The 14,193-nt window shown below is 43.3% G+C and overlaps 1 protein-coding gene across 1 annotated transcript; it reads left to right on the top strand.

Annotated features, from left to right (window-relative positions):
• The first annotated feature begins 32 nt into the window (after window positions 1-32).
• On the top strand, window positions 33-13,921 carry LOC103372597 (voltage-dependent L-type calcium channel subunit alpha-1C-like). The gene is made up of 19 exons (XM_008302280.1): window positions 33-233; window positions 1,659-1,724; window positions 2,096-2,187; window positions 3,391-3,553; window positions 3,831-3,958; window positions 4,067-4,163; window positions 5,027-5,129; window positions 5,679-5,780; window positions 5,957-6,084; window positions 6,212-6,352; window positions 7,331-7,695; window positions 7,962-7,988; window positions 10,790-10,918; window positions 11,005-11,135; window positions 11,224-11,321; window positions 11,459-11,555; window positions 11,797-11,905; window positions 11,990-12,158; window positions 13,153-13,921. The coding sequence occupies exons 1-19, from the start codon at window positions 33-35 to the stop codon at window positions 13,663-13,665; spliced, it is 2,859 nt and encodes a 952-aa protein (XP_008300502.1). The 3' UTR covers window positions 13,666-13,921.
• Window positions 13,922-14,193: the final 272 nt, after the last annotated feature.

Below are 14,193 nucleotides of genomic sequence, written 5' to 3'. Positions count from 1 at the left end.
GTGTGTGTGTTTCCCCTCCCTTACCTATCTGCATGTGTTTCCATGCGTCCTGTGTTTTTTTTCTAAACAAAAAAAACACCAAACCCCACCAAAAGGGACTGCAGAACTCTGAAGAGAACGCCAGGATCTCCATCACCTTCTTCCGGCTGTTCCGCGTGATGAGGCTGGTGAAGCTGCTGTCTCGCGGGGAAGGGATTCGGACCCTGCTGTGGACCTTCATCAAATCCTTCCAAGTGAGGGGAGAACCGGACACAACATGCTAGAGCAGGGGGTTGGGTTTACACAGGACAGAAGTGGTGCACAAACAGTGGAGTTTAACCCAAATGTGACCCAGATTGCACTAAACATCTATTTGAACACTCTCCCTTTTCAAGTTTTAAGACTTGATGTAGCGACTTTGAGGTTTGTTTGCCGGTTGTAGGTGTTAAAATTTAATACCTTTTACAAGGACTCATATAGACGCATTTATTATTTATGAATAATATAGTGCAGTAATTTCAGATCTGAGACACATGGGGCTAAAAAGGTTCTTGTTCTTGTGTAAATCCAGCCGAGTCGAGTCTCACAAGCCACCTTTCCTTTCCTTGCCTCATCCCTCCTCGTGTCCACGTCTTACTCGTGCAGGAAGTCAGGGAGATGGGGAAGGAGGTTCAAAAAGGAAGAAATCAGAAAGAATGAGGGATGACGTGAGGCAACGGAAAGGAGGTTTAGGAGTCTCGTTGCAGAAGCAGGGAGGAAAGTAGGGACGTGAAATTGGGAAACAGGGAGAAACATCTTAACCAGCAATCTTTTTCTCTCCTGCTCTCCCCTATTTTTTTCTTCTCATCTCTTCTCCTTCTATTCTCTCAAACACCCTACACCCTATTACTAACCCTCGAGAGCTCACCATTCCCCCTGTAGGCCAGTAGTTAAGCGCTAGATAAGTTTAAATGAAGCACTCCACCAAAAAAATGAAATCATTTGATTGTTTGAGAGTTGTGGGGAAATGAAAATAATCTGCTCTCTCTCTTGTGTTAACTGAGACGGGTCACTTCATGTTGCAGTCGAGGAAATTCAAAACACTGTTAATACAGCGAAAAACCGGACTCATGTTAAGTTTAAAATCATGAATACGTTCTTGTACTTAACATGGATAGTTTTTTAGTTTGCTGTTTCCGTTTTTAATCAAACTTTTTGTGCTCTGTTCATCATGATGTGGCCCTGCTCTTCCAGTCACAGGGGTAATATTAGCCTGGAGCTCAGTTCTAAACAGTTGTGTGTAAATCTAGAAGAAATATCTGTTCTAGCTGTGTTTGGTTCTTGTACAATATGTTGGAAATGGTCTCCCAGCTAAACCAAGAGAGCAGTTTGTATTTTACTGAGATTTTTTTTTTCGCTCCGAAGTCAGATGATTTGTCCTGGGTTGTTTTTGGTGTTGTGCCGCGCAGGACTGCTGATCTGTTCACTTTCACTTCATGAAGTGCCAAGAAAAGAAATTGCTCGTTTAAAAAAAAAATTAAAAAAGAGCAAGTGAGGTTGAAAGTTTTTATCAACAGTCTCCTGAAACATAAGTAGAGTAATTAGCTGTGTGAGGTTTGAATGAAAGTGAATGGACTCCAGCCTCGGTGCAGTAAAACGCTGCAGCCGACTTGCCACTGACGTGTGTCTCCTCTCTTCAGGCTCTGCCCTACGTAGCTCTGCTTATAGTGATGCTGTTCTTCATATACGCTGTCATCGGCATGCAGGTAAGCTGACGTCTTGTCCCCCCAGCTCCCTCCGTCTGTCTCCTTGTCCTCTCTCTCCTTCTCTCCTTCAGCAAGCCTTCGTCCCGTGTCTGTCCTTCCTGGAGTCTTGTCATCGAGAGTTCCCGTTTGGTCTTTTTTCTCCCCACCTCTTCCTCCCCTCCCCGTTGCTATCCAGTTATCGTTTGTCTTTGTCTCTCCGTTTCCTCTCTCTGTTCGTTTCCTCTTGTATAGTTTGCTTCTCTGATGTTGAGTGGGAGACACTTTAATTTGATTTGCTGGGGACGGCTGGCCTCTAATTCTGAATGACTTCCACTTGTCAATGCTGACATCATATGCTGTGTGCTGTGACTACTTCCTCCCCTCCTGTACAGATGTTTGGTAAGATAGCACTGCGGGACCCCACGCAGATCAACAGGAACAACAATTTCCAGACATTCCCTCAGGCAGTGCTGCTGCTCTTCAGGTGAGGAAGATTACTACGGCCCTCCACGTGAATACTTTCTGCCTTTTCCCATATTTTTCTCCCTCATCTTTCCTAATTTCTTCCCTCATGGATGCAAATTTTCTTCTCACTCTGCATTCACGTTCTTCTCCCTTTTCTATCAATAACTCTTGCTTTTTTTTATCTCCAAAATTTTGCATAATCACTGACATTTTATGACAGCAGTGGGTTAATTCAAGGCCAGGACGTCTGTAAATGTCGAGCTGTAAATGTATCCAACTGTGCACAAGAACCGGTGTGAGAAAATGTTTTGTCAGTTTTTACTGTGCTGCCCTGAAACTGCCCACATTCAGAGACTTTAATCAAAGCTATAAAGCTGTAGATATTAAACATTGATCCCTTTAATATTACGGTTCGACGCTGGTTTACCACAAAATGTTCTGATCCACTGAGGAGTTCTGTCAGAGGAGTCCACTGATAATACATTTAACTGTCTGGATCCACAGCCAGAAACTTCTCTGTCCTGTGTGGTTGCGATGATGGTAAGATTCCATGCAGGGGGATGAAAACCTTCAAAAAAGTACCGTTTCTATCTGTTCATGTTCTGGACAAACCCCTACATGGAATATATCAAAGGATTGGGCTTCCATTCAGAGAGGCAGTGTACTTGGATACTTCATATTTGCTATTCCAAAGTGAGGAAATCAGCGATCAATCCCTCAGTTTGATTAAGGAGTTTACTTTAGATCTAGCAAACAGGCAAAACCCCACCGAAATTGCTGGCAAAACAGCAGCTGCAGTGTGAATAAGCTTAATTGCGATGAAGTATTCAGAATGGAAGACAGCTGTAGTTTGATGCAAGAAAAAGCCCAAAAATCTGAATTATTTGCTACGTAAATTCATTGTTTCAGGACATAATAGCCTTTGCATAATTGCTTTTTATACAGTTCACACTCTAATAATTGTGCCTATGTGTGTGCGTGTCTTCCTCTTTTTGTCTTTGCAATTATTCGTGCGTGTGTGTGTGTGTGTGTGTGTGTGTCACTACATGCTTGTATGCTTGTACGCATACACACACACATGTATGCATTTGTATGTGTGTGTATATTCGTGCCTCTGTGCCTTTCTTTCTTTCGTGTACTTGTACATGCATGTGTCTTTGCACGCATCTGCGTTGATGTGTGTGCATATTTGTGCGGGTGTATGCATGCGACTGTCTATCAGATGTGCGACAGGTGAGGCATGGCAGGAGATCATGCTGGCGTGTTCGCCCAATCGACCGTGCGAGAAAGGTTCGACCAATGAGAACAGCACGACCAACGAGGACTGCGGCAGCCAGTTTGCCATCATTTACTTTGTCAGCTTCTACATGCTCTGTGCCTTTCTGGTGAGTGCAGAGACGTGACAAGAAATGTGTGGCTTTTAAATGTGAATATTCAATGCGATTATGTAATCACAAATAATTCATTACAATTAGAGGAAGTGTCTCATCTAGCTCTCAACAAAAAGCAGTTAATTATATTCCCCAAAGGTGCCAATTGTTTTGTTTTTTTTGAAAACTACTTTACAATTTCTGTTCAAGTCTACATCAAATGGGGCTAATTTGAATTATGAATTACAGTGTGATCGTATAGCGCCTGACTGAGTCCTGACTTTCCCCCCAGATCATCAACCTGTTTGTGGCTGTCATCATGGACAACTTCGACTACCTGACGCGCGATTGGTCGATCCTGGGGCCGCATCATCTTGATGAGTTCAAGAGGATCTGGGCTGAATATGACCCAGAAGCTAAGTGAGTTTACAGAGAGCTGACAAACTGTGCCATCAGAATATAATGAGGCTGTCATCAGCAGAGGATCTGTCAAGATTGTCAATAACGTGACAACTGTGCTGTTTTCAGAGGGAGGATAAAGCACCTCGATGTGGTGACTCTGCTCCGGAGAATCCAGCCTCCCCTCGGCTTCGGAAAGCTCTGTCCACACAGGGTGGCTTGCAAGGTAAACACACTGACACAGTCTCACAAATCTAGAGCTTCTGGAATATTTCAAAAGGCTTTTAAATTCAAGTGTTTTGAGTGTATTCTCCTATTATTTTTGGGGCTTGTACCAAGAAGAAAGTAACAAATAAACAACTAGATGCTCATGGTTGTAGCAAAGGGGATTTTGATTTTAAGGGAAAATTAGGTTTTTGTCACAAAATTAATAAGGATTGGAGGGCTGTGAATGCTACTCTTAAAAATATCCTACACTAACAACAACAACAAAAAACTAATTAATACTATGCACTTCTTTTCCTGCACTCACACGCCAATCAAAAGTTACAGATGAGAGTAGCATCTCAAAAACCTGGTTTCTAATATTTAAAATGTATTTATATTCAATGTAATTTACCCGGCCCAGCCTCCAGTGACACAACAAGTGTGTCTTACATGTACAAACCCTCTGATCTGTGATCAACAAAGGTCAAGAATCACAAACAAAGAGCTGCAGCAGTGAGACAAAACCAGAAAAAGTTAATCAACCTTAACGTAGAAAGTAGCGCAGCAGCACTACAGGTTAAAACTGTCTGTTTACAATGAGTGATAAATATATACAAATCACTATGTTGTTGTTGTATTAATGTGATGACATATGGACAGCTTATAACACCTTCCACAATGACTCAAATGGCACACTGACAACAAATCGTACATTTAGAGGAAATATCTCTTAAGATCTCCCTAAAGGGAAATTAGTGTACGTAGTGTCAAACTACTGTTTTTATTTTTAACAAACCGCCAGCTGCCAGTGTCTGTTGGCAGCTGTTTATTAATATAATTGCCCATTGCTCTGTGTGTGTGTGTGTGTTGTGTCTCATGTAGCGTCTGGTGTCGATGAACATGCCTCTGAACAGCGACGGAACAGTGATGTTCAACGCCACGCTGTTTGCTCTGGTCAGAACCGCACTCAGGATCAAGACTGAAGGTGACAGACACACACAAGAAAAACACTAAAACAAGCCTCACAAATACACAATGACAGGCACATTGTTATATAGATACAGAGAGCATAAGATGGGAATGACTTGATCTCGTTATGATCAGCTTTTGATCTTTATTTGCTCGGTATCGCTTTTTCAATTTTGCCACCCAGATTTTTCCCTCCAGGGTCAAACTGGTGACATTTTATTCATAAGACTGTTTCTCAAAAGTTGGGACTTGGGGTTATGATTCAGATTGGTGCACTTTTTCTCCTAATACAGATTAGTCACCTGATTATTAAAGCTAAGGCCTTTCACTGGACCTGCCTCACCTGATCTGGCTGCTGTCTGTTCTGTTATATCAGCCAAAACTTCTTTTGTCGTGAAAATATTTTACTTACCAATGACACAAAAGACACAAAAAATAATCGAGCAAATCCTTAGATTCAGTGTTAAATGTACAAACAGTGTATTGTCTTGTAGATACAAATAACAGAGGCTGTGTTGAGGCTTTTCAAACATAACTGTGAAAATACTGCTTTGACTGTGTGCAGGCAACCTGGAGCAGGCTAATGAGGAGCTGAGGGCAATAGTGAAGAAGATCTGGAAGAGAACCAGCATGAAGCTACTGGATCAAGTAGTGCCTCCTGCTGGTGGTGCGTGTCCTCTGCAACACAACTTTATATGCGCTAATATCGACAACACTTGCAACAGTCATTATTCTACACACTGTGATTTGCTTTTGTTGCGTCACTTACAACAGATTTTCTGAAAAATACTCAAAATTTGAAGCAACAACCTATTTAAATGACAATATTTACATTTTTTGCAGATGATGAGGTAACGGTCGGAAAGTTCTACGCCACCTTCCTCATCCAGGAATATTTCCGCAAGTTCAAGAAGAGGAAAGAACAAGGGCTGGTGGCCAAGGTGCCCCCGAAAACTGCTCTCTCTCTGCAGGTACACTCTGCAGTTTTGTTTATACTTCCCTAAAGAAGTGGAAATATCGTGTATATAGTAGCCTTCTTTGGTATGAATGAACTATCAGTAAGTAAAAGTAAGCTGATGGTGTTTGGTCTGTGTGTAGGCGGGCCTGCGGACATTGCATGACATTGGTCCAGAGATTAGGAGGGCCATCTCTGGAGACCTGACAGTGGAGGAGGAGCTGGATAAAGGCCTGAAGGAGCCTGTGTCGGCGGCATCTGAGGACGATATCTTCAGGGTAAAGGTTGGATACACACACTTTCACTCACTCTCCAGAGAGAGAGCAAGAGAGAGATGATCAGCGCCAGCTTGAAGCCTTATTACTGCTCCATGCACATAACACATACATGCCTGCATGAGTCGAAAAGACATTTTTTACAAGGCCTCATTTTCCACCACATAGCTTGGCTGCAAATTACTGCAGATTCAAAACTACATTTGGTCAGCTGGGTTTTGAACAGACTTCCTGTGAACACAAATCATAAAACACTGTTTAATTTTACAGGTAAAATCATAAAATAAACAACATAACCTGAACAACTTGATCACTGGAACTGCAAGCCTCATACACATATGCACACACACACACACCACACACTCCACCACACACACACACACAAAGTGTCTTCTACTTCTACTGCTAAGTGGGTGAGTTATGCCAGTTGTCAGCCTTCCATTTTCACTACCATTGCAACGTTCATATGCTGTGCTTCATTTGCTGCAGCATTTTATTACATTTGCCGACAGTGTGTAACACATAAAGTGGTTCTACGTGTATTTAAGCAACAATAGCTAACTGGACGTGAAATCCCTGTTCTGATACCTAATATTAGGCAATATTGAGATTTTTGATGATATTTTAGTGCCTTGTTCATTCAGTCACACCATTCTGCTCCCATGTCAAGGATTTAATCACTTAAAAACGTTGTCATGTTTTTTAGACTGCAATGTAAATGACACTTCTTGCTTGGTGACAAAAAGCCTTTGCTTTGCATTTCCATCATGGCTGAGCAAAGTTTTAATGCTGCTAGCAGTGAATGTGACAGTAGTCGCTATGACGTTTGAGCTGAATGTTGTGTGCAATAAGATATGAAGATATTTGAGCTTCAGCTTCATTTGAACTCTTTCCTCTTTGTCATGTCCTTTTCTCTTCTCACCCCTCTTTTCTGTCTCTCCATGTTTCTTTCTCTCCTTTGTCTTTCTTTGTCTTCACCCACCACAGCGTACAGGCGGGTTGTTTGGCAACCACGTCAACTACTACAACCAGAGCGACGGCCGTAGCTCCTTCCCACAGTCCTTCACCACCCAGCGTCCCTTGCATATCAGCCAGAAAGGCTCACCTTGCGAAGGCGAGAGTCCGTCTCATGAGAAGCTCATGGACTCCACCACTTTCACCCCTTCCTCTTACTCCTCATCAGGCTCCAACGCCAACATCAACAACGCCAACAACACTGGCATGGCCGGGGTGACGGCGCAGGGCATCAGTCGATTCCCAAGCCCGTCCATAAGCACTGTGGACGGGCACACGGGGCAGCCGCTCACCCCCATCCTGCTGCCAAGATCTGCATGGTGCTTTCCTCCAAAGAGGTGAGTGCAGGCTAGACGCCATCTTACATCTGTATCTTAACAAGTGTTACACATACATACACTATATGTAAGTGTTGTTTTGGAGTTGACTTATTGTGCTTTGGACAGAGGCAAGATTTTTTCTCTTTCACTTCCGGGCCATCATAACAAACATTTAGTTAACAGATTTACCAGAATGACACTTGGGTGATGACTCTACTATTTCACTTCACTTTCTTTATACTACCTGCTTTCTTTCCCTGTCTTTTGTTTCTGGTGGCAAGCAGGACGTGTTTTTATGACACCCTTATGCGGTATGTTGCCAGGAGACAGAGAGAAAGAGTGTGTGTGTGTGTGTGTGTGTGTGTGTGTTCTGTTTCTCCCCTAAGTGCGCGCAAAAAGATTTCATGATGCTATATAAAATAGCATAACTGTCAAGGTGCTATAGCGACACTTGTTGCTATGCACATCAAGCTTTAGTTGCTATAGCAAAAAGCCAGGCTACATGCTGCTACTACACAATCAGCTACCAAAGCCACAGACAGACTGTTGGTGCGGCCAGAGGCTTTTGTTGCTTTTGTTGCGTTGTACTGTATTTTATGGCAGGTCTGGGTTAGACACAATGTCAGTTTTGTCCCTTATCTGAATAGAAATTGAATATTTAAATACTTACCTGCTATTTCGAGTCCAATAGCTCCGTAAATTTGGAGTACAATTGTGGTAAATGTAGTTCAAATGCAACTCACTGTTGATCTATTCAACACAGAGCAACAGCTTGACAACTACAAACAATGTTTCAATGAAATTTCACTTATATGTTTTTAAATTTGTGTCTACCAACACTTCTTAAGCTATCATACAAATCCGAATGCAAACTTTGGTCCCAAAATATCAGATTACTGTGGAATTCACTGAGTGCATACATACTTACTTTAATGACTGCATGACTTCCTGCTTGCACAGCCTCTTTAAGAATAGCAAAGTTATTACCCTTTTTATTTATTCCTTTCATGTTCTTTCTCTATTAGGGGTTTTAATAAATATTGCAGCTTCTTTAAACTTTACTTATGTTTACAAATTGTGTTCGCCAGCATCCATGCACTATGATCCACTGAAGACTGAGTGCCTAAATAAAAGTTAAAGATGGAGTTGCACTGATTCACTTTGCCTACTTAGAGGCACTAAGTGAACTAGAATTAAGAGCTCCATTACAGGGATGCACTATCTCTTTGGATTTGATCGATTAAGAGACAGGTTAACCTCCATGCAGGCTTGTTCAAAGTCAACAGTCTCAGTCAGGTTTTAATTAAATGCTGTTCTAACCCAGAGTTTGCTGTGGAACCTTTAAATAGCTGATTACATGGGCATCATGGCATTTTGAATTTTGTTTAGTTTTCTTCACCAGTCTGTTCTTAGGAGAAGTTTATGTACCTCTGCCGGAAATAATTAAAGAATAGTTAGTGTATTTGTAAGGGTTCATCATTAAAAATAATGGGTGCTGCAGAGCAGGCAGTGGGTTTTGACTTTTAATTTGAAACATAACTGTAGACAGATGTGTTTTTTTTTCTAAGCTGACATGTTGCAGCTTTTAAACGAACAATCTGGTGATGAAGAAAAGATTAAAATTCAAATGTCAGGATGTTTCCTTAAAGCTTTAGTCTGGGGTATGAAATAGATGTGACTGAAGGGAAGACATCTTTGAGAAACAAAGAGGATATAACATGACACAGGGTTGGGTACGGTTTTGCTTTTACCCTGTTAACCCAAAGCAGTTTTGGGAATTTTTTTTGGTCCCAATACATGTATTTTTTACTGGGGACTCATGTTTCACTGGAACACAAAGTCCTGAACCTCTATGGAAACGATACAACCACGGCTAGAGAGTAGAGAACTCAAAAATGTCTTCTGTGCAGCTTAACACAATTAGAATGCCATTAAGGCTAAAACAGGAAAACACTAACATGGAAATTTTTTATTTTATTTATGGAGAAACCCTGAAATCAACATATACAATATATTCCAAGTGTCCACAAGTGTTAGCAATACTGGGGGGAAATTGCTCTACATGCTATTGATTGATTTTACTGCTTACATTTTAAATTTGTTTCCACACATCCTGCATTTCAGCTAAGAAGTCCCAGAATTTTTTTTCTCCGTGACAGTTAGTTGTAGCTGAGGCACTCATGGTGTCACAGTTGTGCAGAGGAGTGCAGAAATTTCTCTTTTTCACAGGATGTGGTCAGTGAAGATGGTTCACATTTGAAGAATGTAAACAAGATGTGCGAAATAGAGCAATACTGGTGAAATATCACAATTTTAAGCTTAGATTTACAATGAAGCAGTACGTCACAAAGGAGTAGTTCAACAACCTAAAGCTGAAAATCTGTCAAGTCGTTCTATTTTTTTACAGTTTCTAGTTCTGATAAATGGTGTAGTTTAGGTGAATTTTTCAAAGATTAAATTTAAACCCTTCACTGGGTTTAGGGCTTCAGTGATAGAACTTTCTTGTCTTCACTTCCACTTCCAAACAGGTGAACAGAAAAAAACTGACAGCCTTTGATTCTTTATTGACCTTCACTTGGAGTGATGACAACAGCATAAAAAGTACCTGCTTAATTTCCCTGCGGGCCTACATTAAAATACTGCTCTCTGAGGGTTAGTGAGCAACATTACCTGATGCAATCCCTCAATAATGTCTTTGCTTTTCAAAGATGTCTGAACTTCAGTCTTGCTCTTATTTATCATATTCCAGGTGTTGCCTTTAATGCTATTCACCATTTTGCTTCAACAATATAGCTGTAATTCCCACCCGCTTCTCCTCAGACGTTTTCTTCTTCTCCTCCTTCCTTTTCCTACATGCAGTAGTTAAGCCTCTGTGGGTTTCTCGCTCTCCTCCTTCTTCTCCTCCTCCTCTTCCTCTTCCTCCTCCTCCTCCTCCTAAGCTCCTTTCTGAGTTTTTTGCTAATCAGCTGCTTTTTTTTCCCCCTGTGTGTTTACATCTGTTTGCATATTTGTCCCCATGTTTTTCCATCTGTGGTGTGCGTTTATGTTCATTTTGTGTCTTTGTCTGTCTGTTCGCTTGTTTGGTCGTTTTTGCCTGTTTGTCTGTTTGTAGCTCGGACTCGAGTGACAGCCGCCTGCCAATCATCCGAAGAGGGGAGGGGTCCACGGAGGAGACGTACGATGAGAGCTATGCAGACGACAGGGAGTACCACGAGGACGACCACTCGCTCTCCTCCGACATGTACTGCCGAGTTAAACATTCACGCTTTAATCTGAAAGTTTTATCAGTTCACGAGGTTTGACTGTTTCTTTGTGTGCGCTTGTTAGGCTGGTGTATCACGATGATACCTGTAAGCAGCTGACTCCCATGGAGGATGCAGAGGAGGTAGAGGACAGAAGAGGAGGAGGAGGAGGGTGGCAGTCTCCCAGGAGAGTCTTCCTCTGCCCCACTTCTCTGGGTGAGCGGACACGCATGCACGGATAAAATGTGAACACGCTGCTCACTTTTAAACTGTATTTTTGCATTCTGTTTATTTGTGGTGTCAGGGCGGAGATCGTCCTTCCATCTGGAGTGTCTCCGGAGACGATCGGGGCCAGATGTCTCCCAGAAGACAGCTGTACCCTTACATCTTGTACATCATCAGGTAGTAGACTCCCACATGGTAATCTTACACTTAAAAGCACATTTGTAAAGTCAATTTAAATACAGGATGTGGAGTTGAAACCCCAGCTCTGTTCTGCAGACATAATCCTCTCCCTGTGCTGTCTCCTCTTCCTCCAGGCTCTGGCAGTGGCAGGGCTGAGTCCTCTGCTAAGAAGGAGTCACTCACCGACCCTCTTCAGTCGGCTGTGCTCCACGCCTCCAGCCAGTCCCACAGGTACAACCGCATCCTGTGCTCGCTTCAAAGGCCAAAACGCTGTTTGTCAAGTGCTGCGAAATAAAATTGGATCCCATTTCCTCAGGAAGCACAATTACACCTGAATTTAATGAGCAAGAAAAACATGTCACTGAAACCAGAAGAGAGAACTGTGAAGGACGTGTTTCTGTCGCATCACAGCTTCCACATTGAGATAGGTTTCTTCTTCTCACTGCTGCTTCTGCCGTCTTTGCTTTTTCAGGCCAATGCAGTGATGCCTCCTATCAGCGAGTTCCCTCTCTGAGGTTAGAGGGCTCCAACTCCCATGAAAAGCTCAATACCAGCTTGCCCTCTGTCAACTGTGGGCCCTGGTAAGACTAAGTGCCTCTAAAAATAGCTGCTAGTTCACAGTTTGGCACAATAATGCATTTATTAATCTGATGCCTTGCCTCTAGGTACAGCGACAGTAATGGGAACAGCCGGGTGCCCAGTCCTAGCCCCACCCCTAGCGTGTCAGCGTCTAGTCAAAGAGCACCACGGCCGGTGTCGCTCACAGTGCCCTCGCTACTGGGAAAAGACTCCAGCTCGCTGTCTCACGGCAGTGCAGGAAGTCTGGTGGAGGCGGTGAGTGTGTGTACATGTATATGTGTGTGTACGGTTGGTTATTCTGTGGCCCTTTTCAGACATGGACTCCTTTCTGTTAATCTGACAGCAACTGAACACCTTTGTGAATGAACGAGCACCCTGGTCACTTTTCTGTAAACGTTGCAATCTTGTTCAATCGGACCCATTTATATATCACAATCACATTAAAGAAAAAGCACACACACACACACACACACACACAACCAGAGTTACACCAAGTTGTGTGAGGCGATTTAGGGGAAGATTTTTCCACATTTCATTTTGGTCCAAAGACAGCCAAGGACACAGTTTGTGTGCCAACATCCCAACACCCTTTTCTCATTCATTTTGCTCCACAGTTTCACATCCGTTAGGCTACAAACTGAAATGTCCATAAAAATAAAACTTTACTGCAATAAATATAGAGACTAACCTTAGATAAATGATGCTCACCAAAATTAAATCGGAAAACAGCAGTTGAGGTTTAGTTTGTTGATTCCCAGGCTATCCAAGGGACTTTTCCACTACTTTTATACTGTCTCTCCCTTTTAATCAGCATCTTAATCTCTCCTCTATTTTGTCTAATTGAAACACTAACAGCTAAATGGACTGTCTCACACACCTGGCAAAGAGAGACTGAATGAGCCAGAGACAAGGAAAATTTACTATTTTCAATTACAATAGCTAACGCAGTAGCTACCCATGCTGACCCCAGTGTCTCCAAAACATTAGAATGATGATCAGACACTTGCACAATTGTGACCATGTGATATTTTGCTCGCATATGTCTGAATAAAGCTGTGAGGAGCATGAAGGTTAAAGTGACGTCCTAATGACAGACCGCCATCGCATTAACAGACTGATGAAGCCAGTAGTGTTGTGTGTCCCATGTCTGAAAAGGGCTTCAGTTCAGCCTGTATTTAGCAACATACCCATAAAACATTAAACCTTACTCTTTGCTCCCACTCCTCTTTTTCCCCATTTTCCTCTCAAGGTGCTAATATCAGAGGGCTTGGGTCACTTCGCCCAGGACCCGTCGTTCATCGAGGCGACTAAAGCCGAGTTGGCCGATGCCTGCGACATGACCATCGAGGAGATGGAGCACGCCGCCAACAACATTCTCAACGGCAACAGCACCACAAACGCCACGTCCAGCACCTCCTCCACCTCTCAGCACAGCCCTAACGGCAACATCCTCCCCTTCCACACAGCAGCAGCAGCAGCAGCAGCAGCAGCAGCAACACACAGGGACCGAGTGCCCAGCTTGAGTCCCAGCGAAGGTGGGGGAGAGTCCACAGGAAGCCGGGGCTCCATCCACGGGCCGTCCTCTATAGAGGAGCGGCAGGAGCTGCTGGCCAGGGGGAGGGCGCGAGACGAGGAGGAGGAGGAGGACGCGGCAGGGAGGGAAGAGGGGTCCCACAGAAGCTCGGTGGTGATCGGAGGAGCGCGACAGAGAAACAGCGGGCTGTTGGAGGACGAGGATATGGAGTGCGTGACGAGTTTGTAGGAGTCAACTCAACGGGTTCAAATCGGCCAACTGGCCCCTCTGACATCATCAGAGACCGACGCTTGTCAGTGCTGCCTCACAGCGCCACGGCTGGATCTGTCTGTCCCCACATCAACTCACACACACACACATGAACACGGTGTCGCTCTGGACGATGGCGGCCAGTGACGCAACCTTAAACACCTGGTTATGACTCTGTTGGTTTCTATGAGTTAGTATGTGTGTGGATGTTTGTAGTAAAGTATACCAGACTGTGTACTCTCTGAGTGTGTGTGTGTCTGCGTGATCTATGATTTTCTCTATTTGTGTGTGTGTGTATGTGTGCGTGTGTGTGTGTGTGTGTTCTCCACACATGTCTGAGTGTGTCTCTAAAGTGCCTCACAGTTTTATCATGTCCTCAAAGTGTGAAGAGCCGAAACGTAGAGACAAGCAGAAAAAGAAAAAGACAAGGGAAGGCGTGAATGAAGAAAAAAGGTAGACGACATAGTGTGTTTAATGTTTTCATTTACTACTTTGGTGTTGTGTTAT

The sequence above is a fragment of the Stegastes partitus genome, unplaced genomic scaffold (assembly GCF_000690725.1).
Source record: "Stegastes partitus isolate 25-593 unplaced genomic scaffold, Stegastes_partitus-1.0.2 Scaffold1784, whole genome shotgun sequence".
Classification (NCBI taxonomy): domain Eukaryota; kingdom Metazoa; phylum Chordata; class Actinopteri; family Pomacentridae; genus Stegastes; species Stegastes partitus.
The sequence above is the reverse complement of the archived record's forward strand: the minus strand, read 5'-3'. Positions and strand labels throughout refer to the sequence as shown.